The sequence below is a fragment of the Myxine glutinosa genome, chromosome 1 (assembly GCF_964187855.1).
Source record: "Myxine glutinosa chromosome 1, kmMyxGlut1.1, whole genome shotgun sequence".
In the NCBI taxonomy this organism is placed as follows: domain Eukaryota; kingdom Metazoa; phylum Chordata; class Myxini; order Myxiniformes; family Myxinidae; genus Myxine; species Myxine glutinosa.
The window spans coordinates 121,363,697-121,377,712 of record NC_136261.1 but is presented as its reverse complement, the minus strand read 5'-3'; the positions used below and the strand labels follow the sequence as shown (position 1 = coordinate 121,377,712).

General features: G+C 44.1%; 1 protein-coding gene across 1 annotated transcript in view; it reads right to left on the bottom strand.

Moving 5' to 3' along the window:
- Nucleotides 1–4,004: 4,004 nt before the first annotated feature.
- Nucleotides 4,005–14,016, bottom strand: part of LOC137427916 (paired box protein Pax-6-like) — a 152,726-nt gene continuing 142,714 nt past the window's right edge. Inside the window, exon 9 of the mRNA XM_078776596.1 lies at nt 4,005–4,701. Coding sequence (XP_078632722.1) covers nt 4,616–4,701 — 86 coding nt within the window. The 3' untranslated portion in view covers nt 4,005–4,615. The remainder of the gene's footprint in view (nt 4,702–14,016) is intronic.

The window sequence follows — 14,016 nt, the reverse complement described above, 5'->3', positions numbered from 1 at the left end:
AGCTATTTATTTGCAAGGGTTATACTAGGTGGTTTGCCATTGCCCTCGCAGCGTTGTTTGTCCGTGCTCTATCCGTTTAAATGTTGAGCGTAAAGCAAAGAAGCAGTACGTAACGTTTTTAAGTCTTTGGTATGATTCGGACAGGATTCGATCCCCTGACCTCCCAGACTCAGAGCGGAGGATCGAATCATTATGCCACCGAGTCTGGTCGGCTTTCCTATACTAACCCCAAATAGCTCCTCCCAACGAGATACTCACACACTATTTATATATATATATATATATATATATATATATATATATATATATATATATATATGTGTGTGTGTGTGTGGTTTTTTGTTTGTTTGTTTTTTTCAACATACGGGTGTGTATAATATTACGAGGACAATATAAAAATGTATTTTTTTTATTCATATAAACGCGTCGTTATACTTATTTTGACCTGCCTTGGAGTACAGTATTCATGTGTGTCTTCGTTCGTAGAACAGCCCTCCGCAGCAGCACGGCACATGGAATCACTGGTAATACACGAGGGACGATCATTAAATCCATGGTCTGACATTGACCGAAAACAAAAAAAATGTGTATTTTATTGAGACAGTCTTTTGAGAACATTTTCCTGCTTTACCTGAACAGTCGATCTTTTATTTAAATTATACACCATTCACGTGAGACCGCATGCTGGTCCACCCTGGTACTGTGGTGCATTATATTCTTACACATTCAAGAATCACCTACCGGTGCACTGTGCACGCATTACATCGATGTCGATGTAAATGAAGAAAAGTGTTCTTGTATCGCTGCTGCAGGCGTTGTCCTTCGTGACGGCTTGTCTGATCCATTTCGCAGCTGGCTGTACAATACACAGTTCAACCAGCAACCCCCCACCCCCAACCCCCAACCTCGCCCCCCATTCTCCTTTGCAAAGCATAAATGAATAATATAAAAGCGCCGATGACACAGTTGGGTGTCAAACTCCCAAAACCGCTTCTCAAACACGTTAAATCCAAGATCATATACTGACATTACAACGACAATTGGGCGTCACGAGTTTCCAACCCCTGAATGACCCCCACGATCTGACCATGGTCCCCGTGCAGCAGTTATTCGAAGCTCTCGACGTCACATGTAGCTTACCCAGTCATGTCGGGATGAAAACCGAGGACCGTCGACGGGTCGGACCTCGTGCAGAATCACCGAGCTGCTCCACTCTCTAGGCCCCCTCGTCGACCAGCAAAATGGACCGTTGCATCTCGTACCGCACATGGAGTCACCTTTCCCCATCTGTTACGCAATCTTTACGCACGGATATGGCGTAAACCTCAAATGTCTTGCATAAGCCTCGGGCGAAATACACCGATTCACTTCATACTTGGCGAGTAATTTGCTGCTGCATATTGTGGGAAATTTAATTACACAGCTGAACTTTTAGCCCAACAGGCACAATAAGCCTGGGCGGTGGACCCACCGCCCGCCGGGCTGGGACCCTTTTCACACACGGAGCGGGTCCGCTCGGGCTCGGCCGCTTTCAAACCTTTGTGCGTCCGAGAGTCTGATCCGACCCCATTTTTCACAGACAAGAAAAGAAAAATGAAGAGTTCCTAAACTTTGAGCATAAAAGCGCGTTTAATGCCTTCAATGGCCGTGGCGGAGTGCGTTCGCACTTGGGAAGTTCGGATCGGGCAGCCTGCAGCAATCGGCCGCGTTTCTCGCTTGGAAACTTGTTCGACCGGGTGCTGCTGCTGGGAGCCGCCGCTCGCTTTGTCACGTGATCCGCAAGTTACCTCCGCCGGGAGTGTGCGAGGTGTTGGGGGTGGCCACGCTGTCCCACTCACCACGAGGGGAAGTCCTCGTCTGTAAACGGACCATCATGCGTGCAACAAGTTCTAATAATCTCAAGAATTCAGTCCTTGAAAATGTTTGAAACGTTAAAGAATTTTATTTTTAACCCCACTCCCCTCTCTCTCTCTCTCTTTTTTACCCCTTCCTTTTTTCTCGCCGAATCTCGGTAATGGTAGCCCGGGCAATTATCCAAATTGGTCTTCCTTTCAAGCGCCGTAATCCGCTGGATGGGAGCAGAGGCGAAGGCGGGTCCCGCACAATGGGCCGCTTTGGCAAAGGCCTGGTCCGCTGCAGTCGGACGTCACGCTGCGATCAATTAGCAGAGTTTTCGGGTATACGCTCCGAGTGCTGCACAAGTAACGAGGGGCCTCGGGTTGTTTCGCCGGAACTCGCGCCCCTGGCAGGGTTTCCACAAGCTCTGGGTGACTCCCGTGAAGGTTGCCTCGCCCGAACATCACTTTTTTTTTTAATGCCAATGAGACATTAACGGTCATATATCGTTCCATTGTACTAACTGTAATTATTATTCGCAAAAGCACCTCTTAGACTTCAGCCTAAAACAATCGAGTGCAGGGCTGTCCATATATTACGTAACGAAATTTTATATCAAAGCCCCTCCCTCCATAATACACTCCTCCCCTCACTGCTCTGTAACGCTGGGCCCACCTACCTGTACGTTAGGCAATACTGTATAGGTAATGCCTCTGACGAGGGGAACGCACCAACGGAATTTTTAAGCCTTTCATTTATTTCCTCTACTTTAAAATCTTACATCTGAACGTCGTTTTCTCTTCTTCCAACGTTTCCATCTCTATACGAGCGCTTGATGAGAGGTGGAGGGTGTTTCATGTATTTGCACAAAAATCCAAGAGCGTTATTTAAATAAATGCGAGAAACAATGATGTTCGGAGAGACAAATCATCCCTATAATTAGGATGACTGAACCTTGAGCAACGTCATCAAGAGGCAAATATTCAGACACATTGCCAATAGAGGGGTATTGGCAGGACTTGGAGGGAGCCTGTATGTGACTTTTTTATGTGACCTTTTTTTTTAATGTATGTGACCACTTTTACCGACTCCTCTCCGGCCTAGCTCCCCCAGCTCTCTCTGTGCTCTGTCCCCCAAATATTCCTACAGGTCGCACAAGATCTGCCAGCCACCCTCTGATGGTTAAACTGCCAAAATCAAGACTCTCCACCAAAATGCCTGAACCGGAACTAAAATAAAAAATCTCCACCTTCACTCTTTCATTCCTCTTTTCTCCCACCTCTGGAACAAACTCCCTCACTCTTTTCAATCCCACTCCTCTCTCCAGGTCTTTCAACAGCTGTTCACCACCATCTCTTATCTTATCTTCCCCCATCCAAAACCTTGATCTTTTATACCCCCGTTAATTCACCCCAGATCCACTTTTTTGAAATACCGACTTCTTTCCTGGAAGTCCAAGCAGTGTCCATGTGTTTTATACCTCTCCCACACCCCCACCCCCCTTCCCATGCCTCCTCCCCCCATGCACTCTCCTTCCCACAGATCTCCCGATGTCCCTGCTCTCCATCTTGTCTCCCGCTCCCTTTATCACTTGTTTTATGTGTCAGTTTGTCTTTTGATGATCAATGTTAGCTCTTACACGAGGCTCGATCTTGTATACAAAAAAAAAGATTTAAAAAAAAGAATAAATGTGAATGGTTGATTGATAGGATGTCGGGTGGGGATTGGTGCAGCACAGGCGTGATGGGCTGAATGGCCTCCTTTTGCGCCATAGCTCCTTGTGTATCCTTATGTAAATCACAACACGTCACTTGAGGGGTAAAAATAACCTCTGGAAGTATTGCGTTCATTCCTGATTCAGACGAATTGTAGAAACTCCACCACGAGCCTTCATTCTTTGTAATAAAAAGAAGCTCCAAATAGATTAAAAAAGATTCCCATTAAGCTTGTGTCATCGTTGTTTTTTTTTTTCCACATTTCAAACAGGCTTGTAACAAAGCTAAACAAAGTTTTTCAAGTTCAAATATGCTTTCGTTTCTTTCTTCAGAAGGGAGGTGTTGATATATATTTGCAATAATTCGTGGACACAGACTGTCATCATCGTAGAAATGTTTGGATACTCGTAAGTTGAGACTCAACAGACGATATAAGACATGAGGAACACGAATGATGACGGTCATTACAGTTGATTTTATTCGGGACAAGTATATGACATATCTAGAAAGACACCACAACATGACATGATACAGTTTTCTGGAAACGACTTACAGATTTCGGGAATTTCACTCAAAGGCCTAACTTGCAAATAGACCTAGAGTTTAGCATGGTCTATTGATTATAACCATTCATCACCTTTATATGACTTAGTTACAAGGCATGATAGCTTAATAATTAAATTAAGAGACGGCTTCAAATTAAATAGCCATTCATAGGTGCTAAAATAATTTCCATATATTTTCGGTATTCACAAAGTACACCTGCATTTGTAAGAAATGTTTTCAGTGTTTCGGCAACTCCAGAAAATCGTTGGCCAAATGAATCAAACACAACACAGCCATACTTGGACGATGTGGCTCCACGTGATTCAGCAAGGTCCAGGTTCGTAGAAACATGAGTCCTTTATAACAAAACCAAAAATAAAAAAGGGAACATTCCATCTTCATCTTCTGCCTGACAATAACGCTGCAACTTCAAAGCGCCAGTCTTCATGTACAAAAAAGCAGTCGTTCTCCCATTCAGAAAATACTGGAGCAGAAAAGGCTGTGGGAGGGAATACGGATCACTGTAGACGCGCCCAGTAATGCACCAAATCCGGTTCACTTCCCGGAACTTGCACCGGCACGGACACGCCGGGGCTGATGAGGCCTGCGAAGAAGAAGTGCCCACAGCCAATTTGATGGTTTTCCCCCACGGCATTGGCGAAGCCTTGTAGAGCTTTAATTTTATATATACATATACATGTACACACACACACACACACACATATATATATATATATACATTCACGTGAAAAAGTAAGTACTGTACACCCCATGTAAAGTTTTGACTTTTTCAACATATTTCAACATACAGCTATTTGATCTTCATTTCAACAATATTGATAGATAAAGGTGATATAATATAACAAATATCATGAAACATTTACATTTTGTAGTCCATTGTATAATTTAAATAAACATAAATGCAAATTTCGCATGTGGAAAAAGTAAGTACACCCTTGGCTGGTATTGCCCCCTTTGGCAGAAACAACCTCAAGTAGGCGTTTCTTATAACTGTGTACCAGTCTCTGACATCGACTGGGAGAAATTTTTGCCCACTCCTCCATGCAGAATGCTTTCAGCTGTGCGATGTTGAGGGGTTTCTTGCACGCACAGCTCGTTTCAAATCCCCCCACAACATCTCGATGGGATTTAGATCCAGGCTTTGACTTGGCCATTCCAGAACCCTCCATTTCTTTCTTTTCAGCCATTCCTTGGTGGATTTACTGGTATGTTTAGGGTCATTGTCATGTTGCAAGGTCCACCTTCGGTTGAGCTTCAACATTCTGACAGATGGCCTCACATTATCCTCAAGCACCCTCTGGTACAATGAAGAATTCATAGTGGATTCTATGATGGTGAGCTGACCAGGCCCTGATGCAGCAAAGCTGCCTCAAACCATAATATTTCCACCACCATGCTTTACAGTTGGTATCAGGTTCTTGTGGTCAAATGCTGTCTTTGGTTTTCGCCAAACATGTCTTCTGGTACTGTGGCCAAATAGCTCTACCTTCGACTCATCTGTCCAGAGCACATTGTTCCAGAAGTGCTGGTCTTTGCCTAGGTGTTCATTGGCAAACTTTAGTCTTGCCCTGATGTTCTTTCTGGACAGCAAAGGTTTCCTCCTGGCACACCTCCCATGTAAATGAAATTTGTGCAGCCTCTTGCTAATGGTAGACTCGTGCACTTTGACATCAACAGTGGCAAGAGCTACCTGTAGGTCCCGTGATGACATTCTGGGGTTCTTAGAGACTTCTTTCAGCATCTTGCGCTCTGCTCTCGGGCTGAACTTGCTGGGGCGGCCTGGCCTGAACAAGTTGGCAGTTGTTTGGAATCTTCTCCACTTGTAGATGATCTTCCGGACAGTCGAATGATTGATTTCAAATTGTTTGGAGATCTTTTTAAATCCCTTCCCAGACTCGTAGGCATCTATAACCTTCTTTCTGAAGGCCTCAGAGAGCTCTTTTGATCTGGGCATGGTGATGCCGCACACTTCAACAACAAAGAGCAAACCAAACTAAATGTCTGAGGTTTAAATAAGACAGGTTCCTCCAAGATCCTCTCTAACGATATTCTAATCATTTGCACCTGAGTTGGTGCACCTGATTCTAATTTTAGGTATTTGAAGCAGTGATAAATGTAGGGGTGTACTTACTTTTTCCACATGCAAAATTTGCATTTATGTTTATTTAAATTATACAATGGACTACAAAATGTAAATGTTTCATGATATTTGTTATATTATATCGCCTTTATCTATCAATATTGTTGAAATGAAGATCAAATAGCTGTATGTTGAAATATGTTGAAAAAGTCAAAACTTTACATGGGTTGTACTTGCTTTTTCACGTGACTGTATATATATATATATATATGTGCAGCGTCTGTCCTGTCCTGTGTTGTCCTGTGTTTGTTGTCTTGTGTTGTGTTGTCACTGAACTACTTTGTCAAACTTTTGTGAAATCGTACCAAACTTCTGGAATGCACATATCTCTCCCGTCGGTATGTCCTAAGGCTATTTGTTTTGAAAAAATTTCCATTTTTTTTTTTTTGAATTTTTTTTTGAATTTTTTTTTTTCATCTTCAATTGTTTATAAAATGTGATATCACGTATATTACAAAAACATTTGTGCAAAATAATTGTTTGAATTATGATTGGTTTAAACCAGGACAAAACGGCAACTCGGGTACAGTCATTTATCTATATATCCACACATCTGGGCAGTGTCTGTGTTGTCACTTAACGACTCGCTCAAACTTTTGTTTCCGTGGTTGTGAAGTGTTTTTAATAACGTTGTGGTGGTTTTGAATCACGTGGTGGTGAGGTATTTTGAATTATGTGGTGGTGAGGTGTTTTGTAAATGATGTGGTGGTGAGGTGTTTTAAATCACATGGTGGTGAGGGGTTTTTAAATCACATGGTGGTGAGGTGTTTTGAATTACGTGGTGGTGAGGTATTTCTAATTACGTGGTGGTGAGGTGTTTTGAATTACGTGGTGGTGAGGTATTTCTAATTACGTGGTGGTGAGGTGTTTTGAATTACGTGGTGGTGAGGTATTTCTAATTACGTGGTGGTGAGGTGTTTTGAATTACGTGGGGGTGAGGTATTTCTAATTACATGGTGGTGATGTGTTTTTAATTATGTGGTGGTGAGGTGTTTTGAATTAGTTGGTGATGAGGTGTTTTGAATTACGTGGTGGTGAGGTGGGTTGAATTTCGTGGCTGTGAGGTGTTTTTATTACATGTTTTATGGCTGAGGTGTTTTTATTACGTGTTTTATGGCTGTGAGGTGTTTTTTAATTTCGTGGTGGTGAGGTGTTTTTAATTAGTTGGTGATGAGGTGTTTTGAATTACGTGGTGGTGAGGTGGTTTGAATTACTTGGTGGTGAGGTGTTTTTAAATGACGTGGTGGTGAGGTGTTTAATTTTGTGGCTGTGAGGTGTTTTAATTACATGTTTTATGGCTGTGAGGTGTTTTTCATTTTGTGGTGGTGAGGTGTTTTTACTGTGTTTTATGGCTGTGAGGTGTTTTTATTACGTGTTTTATGGCTGTGAGGTGTTTTTATTCCGTGTTTTATGGCTGTGAGGTGTTTTTATTACGTGTTTTATGGCTGTGAGGTGTTTTTATTACGTGTTTTATGGCTGTGAGGTGTTTTTATTACGTGTTTTATGGCTGTGAGGTGTTTTTAATTTCGTGGTGGTGAGGTGTTTTTATTACGTGTTTTATGGCTGTGAGGTGTTTTTATTACGTGTTTTATGGCTGTGAGGTGTTTTTAATTTCGTGGTGATGAGGTGTTTTTATTATGTGTTTTATGGCTGTGAGGTGTTTTTATTACGTGTTTTATGGCTGTGAGGTGTTTTTATTACGTGTTTTATGGCTGTGAGGTGTTTTTAATTTCGTGGTGGTGAGGTGTTTTTGTTACGTGTTTTAGGGCTGTGAGGTGTTTTTATTACGTGTTTTATGGCTGTGAGGTGTTTTTAATTTCGTGGTGATGAGGTGTTTTTATTATGTGCTTTATGGCTGTGAGGTGTTTTTATTACGTGTTTTATGGCTGTGAGGTGTTTTTATTACGTGTTTTATGGCTGTGAGGTGTTTTTAATTTCGTGGTGGTGAGGTGTTTTTATTACGTTTTATGGCTGTGAGGTGTTTTTATTGCGTGTTTTATGGCTGTGAGGTGTTTTTATTGCGTGTGTTATGGCTGTGAGGTGTTTTTATTACGTGTTTTATGGCTGTGAGGTGTCATAAATTTTGTGGTGGTGAGGTGTTTTTATTACGTGTTTTATGGCTGTGAGGTGTTTTTATTACGTGTTTTATGGCTGTGAGGTGTTTTTATTACGTGTTTTATGGCTGTGAGGTGTCTTAAATTTTGTCGTGGTGAGGTGTTTTTATTGCGTGTTTTATGGCTGTGAGGTGTTTTTATTACGTGTTTTATGGCTGTGAGGTGTTTTTAATTTCGTGGTGATGAGATGTTTTTATTATGTGCTTTATGGCTGTGAGGTGTTTTTATTACGTGTTTTATGGCTGTGAGGTGTTTTTTTTACGTGTTTTATGGCTGTGAGGTGTTTTTAATTTCGTGGTGATGAGGTGTTTTTATTATGTGCTTTATGGCTGTGAGGTGTTTTTATTACGTGTTTTATGGCTGTGAGGTGTTTTTATTACGTGTTTTATGGCTGTGAGGTGTTTTTAATTTCGTGGTGATGAGGTGTTTTTATTATGTGCTTTATGGCTGTGAGGTGTTTTTATTACGTGTTTTATGGCTGTGAGGTGTTTTTATTACGTGTTTTATGGCTGTGAGGTGTTTTTAATTTCGTGGTGGTGAGGTGTTTTTATTACGTTTTATGGCTGTGAGGTGTTTTTATTGCGTGTTTTATGGCTGTGAGGTGTTTTTATTGCGTGTTTTATGGCTGTGAGGTGTTTTTATTACGTGTTTTATGGCTGTGAGGTGTCATAAATTTTGTGGTGGTGAGGTGTTTTTATTACGTGTTTTATGGCTGTGAGGTGTTTTTATAACGTGTTTTATGGCTGTGAGGTGTCTTAAATTTTGTCGTGGTGAGGTGTTTTTATTGCGTGTTTTATGGCTGTGAGGTGTTTTTATTACGTGTTTTATGGCTGTGAGGTGTTTTTATTACGTGTTTTATGGCTGTGAGGTGTTTTTATTACGTGTTTTATGGCTGTGAGGTGTTTTTATTACGTGTTTTATGGCTGTGAGGTGTTTTCAATTTCGTGGTGGTGAGGTGTTTTTATTTCGTGTTTTATGGCTGTGAGGTGTTTTAAATTACGTGGTGGTGAGGTGTTTTGAATTACTTGGTGGTGAGGTGTTTTGAATTACGTGGTGGTGAGGTGTAATCGTCCCAAACTTCCAGTCTGCACCTACCCCTCCCCTATGTATGTGCTGAGGGGTTCTTTCTTGAAAAAAAAACATTCAACCTAAATCTTCAACCTAAATTGCCGATAAAAATGTAATATCACAAACACAACAAATACATTTGTGCAAAGTAATTGTTTGTATTATGATTGGTGTAAATCATGACAACACAGCAACTCAGGTACAGTCATTATCCTCAGCTAAAATAAGCCCGTTCCTCAGTATATATATATATATATATATATATATATATATACACAGACTTGGCATTTAATATGGAATATTTTTTTTTTCTTGACTTGGGTTTACTTTCTTAACTCAGTATATCAATCTGGTGAGTTTCTTTTACACTTTGGTGATTTATTTGTTAAAAGAACCATGTCACTGATTGTCTGTTGCAGCAAGAAATCAACAACAGGATTATATCACAGGTGGCGTGGCAAAATGTACGGACAGGTGCATTTGATGATTGGCTTCATAGTCGGGTATACAAGGGTTGTTGCGTTCTGTATTAGTGGAAAACAACTGCTGCACGTCTCCAAAAGTTATTGCCGCTTCCTCTGGAAATGGTCCGTCAACTCGACAATACTGTTTGTCATGGAGTGTTGGCTTTACGAAATTACGGCATGAAACAGCGTGCTATTGCTCGGCAGTATGGCATCACTCAAGGTCAGGTGTCAAAGATCCTGAAACGAAATGCTCAGAGGGGTGTCCCTACTCCAATACCGAGGCCAGGACGTCCCCGCAGAACCACAAGGAGGGATGATCGCCAGCTGCACCGGTTCGTCCGCAATGGCCGTACCAAGTCAGCTAATCGGCTTAGGGCTGAGTGGCAGCAACTGACAAATGTGCCTGTATCCAGAAGGCTAGTCAACCAACGACTGGTTCAAGCAGGCTATCATGCCAGGCGTCCCCTGAGAAAGCCACGCCTGACCAGACAACACCGCCAGCGCCAATTGCAGTGGGCCAGAGAGCACTGCCAATGGCAGCCAGGACACTGGAATCATGTGATCTTCAGTGACGAGTCTAGATTTCTGGTGTATCGTCAAGATGGCCGCGTCCGAGTGCGCAGACAAGTGCATGAAGCCTCCAACAAAGATTGTATAGTGCCAAGAGTCCATGCTGGAGGTGGTGGGGTGACTGTTTGGGCTGCTTTTCATGCAGGGGGAAAAACTGACCTGGTTGTTCTGAATGGAAACCTGAACCAGTTCAAGTACAGGGCCATTCTGGAAGAAACATTGCTTCCATTTGCTCGTGCAGCCTTTCGAGGAAACTTTTCTTCCAAGATGACAATGCACGGCCTCATCGTGCTCGCATGATCCAACACTTTCTTGCTGACCGTGGTGTAGAGCATATGGAGTGGCCTGCCATGTCCCCGGATATGAATCCGATAGAGAACTTGTGGGCAGAATTAACGCGTCAAATCGACCACTTGGACCAGCAGCCGACCTCTGTGCGTGAATTGCAGCAGGCTATTGTCACTGCGTGGCAAGCGATTCCTGTCCAAACCTTGGCAAATCTCGTGAACAGCATGCCTCAACGTGTACGTGCTCTCCTGAATGCTCGTGGGGGTTACACGAAGTACTGAACTGTAATTTTACTGTCCGTAATCCCAATCGTAATTTAACTTTTGTTTTTGTTAAAAAAAATTTTTGGCTAATGTGCAAAATAAAGAGATACTTCTGGAAAACGCACAGAAGTTTAACAAAGTACTGTCCATGAATTGAGTTCGATATCAGTTTACATCACTTTCAAGGATCAATTTATTTGTTTCGAAATGTCAAATGTGGTTTTTGTTTCTTTTTAAGGTCAGATTAACAAAATCTAGAATAATTTCAACATAATTCCAATGAACTTTTGGTTCTAAGACATCTTGAAAAGTAAGTTCACCCACACAAAAAAATATTCCATATTAAATGCCAAGTCTGCATATATATATATATATATATATATATATATATATATATATATATATATATATATATATATATATATATATATATATATATACTAGCAGAAGTACCCGGCATTGCCGGGCGGGGGAGGGGAGGGAAGGGAGGGAGGGGGGAGGAGGAGGGGAGGGGGGAGGGGAGGGGAGGAGGAGGGGAGGATGGGGGGAGGAGAGGGGGGAGGAGAGTGGGGAGGGGGAGGGGGAGGGGGAGGGGAGGAGAGGGGGGAGGGGGAGGAGAGGGGGGAGAGGGGGGAGGGGAAGGGGGAGGGATGGGAGGGGGAGAGGAGTGGGAGGGTGAGGGGAGGGGGAGGGCGAGGGGGAGGGGGGAGGGGGAGGGGAGGGGGAGGGGGTGGGGAAGGGGTAGGGCAGAAAGGAAGGGGTAGGGGGGAAAGGGAGGGGGAGGGGAGGGTGGAGGGGGATGGGGAAGGGGTAGGGCGGAAAGGAAGGGGTAGGGGGGAAAGGGAGGGGGAGGGGAGGGGAGGGGGAGAGGAGGGGAAAGGGGAGGGGGGAAGGGGAGAGGGTAGGGTGGAGGGAGAAGGGAGGGGGTAGGGAGGGGGGAAAGGGAGGGGGAGCGGGAGGGATTGGGAGGAGGGAAGGGGAGGGGGGAGGGGAGGGGGGAGGAGGAGGGGAGGGGGGAGGGGGAGGGGAGGGGAGGAGGGGGGAGGGGAGGAGAGGGGGAGGGGGGAGGGGGGAGGGTGAGGGGGTGGGGGAGGTGGAGGGGGAGGAGGAGGGGGTGGGGGAGGAGGAGGGGGTGGGGAAGGGGTAGGGGGGGAAGGAAGGGGTAGGGGGGAAAGGGAGGAGCATGGGGGAAAGGGAGGGGAGGGGAGGGGGGAGGGGGATGGGGAAGGGGTAGGGCAGAAAGGAAGGGGTAGGGGGGAAAGGGAGGGGCATGGGGTAAGGGAGGGGGGGAGGGGAGGGGGAGAGGAGGGGAAAGGGGAGGGGGGAAGGGGAGAGGGTAGGGTGGAGGGAGAACGGAGGGGGAAGGGTAGGGGGAGGGGGAGGGGGGAAAGGGCGGGGGAGCGGGAGGGAGGGGGAGGAGGGAAGGGGAGGGGGAGGGGAGGAGGGGCATGGGGGAAAGGGAGGGGGAGGGGAAGGGGAGGGGGGAAGGGGAGAGGGTAGGGTGGAGGGGGAAGGGTAGGGGGAGGGGGAGGGGGGAAAGGGAGGGGGAGGGGGAGGGAGGGGGAGGAGGGAAGGGGAGGGAAGGGATATAGATGGTTACTGGCAATTGATCACATCCACAAATGATGTAATCCACACAATTTATGTACTTTACATAACGTTAATGTGTAGATGTAGGCCGTGTAGATGGGAAATACAGTTTGTTTGAAATAAATCACAAATATCAGATGAAAGTGAAAAAAAACCTATGTGGTGTGAATGGCAATGTTCCTCGCTGAAATGTGAAAAAACTGAATTACGTGCGAACGCATAACTCTGAGATTATGGCGGCAAAGTTGGAACATCACGTGATCCTAGCAGAAGTACCTGGCATTGCCGGGTGGGGGAGGGGGGAGGGGAGACCCGTACATTCCCAACCCGTACATTCGCCCTCTCGACTCAAGCTCGTATTCCATTCGTATTCGAAATCGAAAGGGGAAAGGGGAAATCCTTCGTATTCGAATTCGTAAACACGAAATATGAATTAAAATTTAATTCATATCGCACAAAATCGACACAAAACACGATCGCATAAAGGTGAAAAAACGCAATGGCTTTTCGCCCTGAATTACGTGCAAACGTGTGACGGGATGGAACATCACGTGATCGCTCTGAGCGAATCAGCGAGCTGCTCGCACTGGCTGAGATTAGCGGGTACTTTGCTGAAATGCGCTGAGGTAAATATGAATAAAAAATATGGATCTCATCAAATATGGTCTCAGCCACGTTCGTCCCAGGCTCAATGGCGATGTCTATGCCAAATATCAAGCACGTGAGCCTCTCCATTTCGGAGTCTGTCGGTAACATTACACACACACACACAAACTGTGTTTTTTATGTATATATATATATATATATATATATATATATACACATACATACATACACTACCAGTCAAAAGTTTTAGAACACCTCAACTTTTCCAGTTTTTATTGAAATTTAAGCAATTAAAGTCCAGTGAATAACCTGAAATGGTACAAAGGTAAGCAGTAAACTGCTCGAGGTTTTATATTGTAAAAAAATGCCTTATTCAGGGAACAAGTAATGGGTTAACAACTTACAGCTGTTCTGCAGCAATGTAAGTAAACTAAGCCTTGAAAGTTGATCCAAACCATTCTGGCAGGTGTCCCAACCTCTGCTGATTACTTGATTACAAACCCCCTGTCTGTATAAAAGCAGTATTGGAACAGACTGTTATTACACCCTCTGAAGCATTATTTGGACAATATTGCACTGCAGGAAGTAGTATATTGCTGTCATAATGGCGAGAAAAAGGCAATTAACAAAGGAAGACAGACAGACCATTATAACCCTTAAAAGTGTAGGTCTTTCCTTTAGAGAAATTGCAAAGAAAGCCAAGGTGTCAGTGAGTACAGTTCTCTACACCATCAAAAGGCACTTGGAAACTGGAGGAAACTCTGACAGGAAGAGGTCTGGCAGACCCAAAGC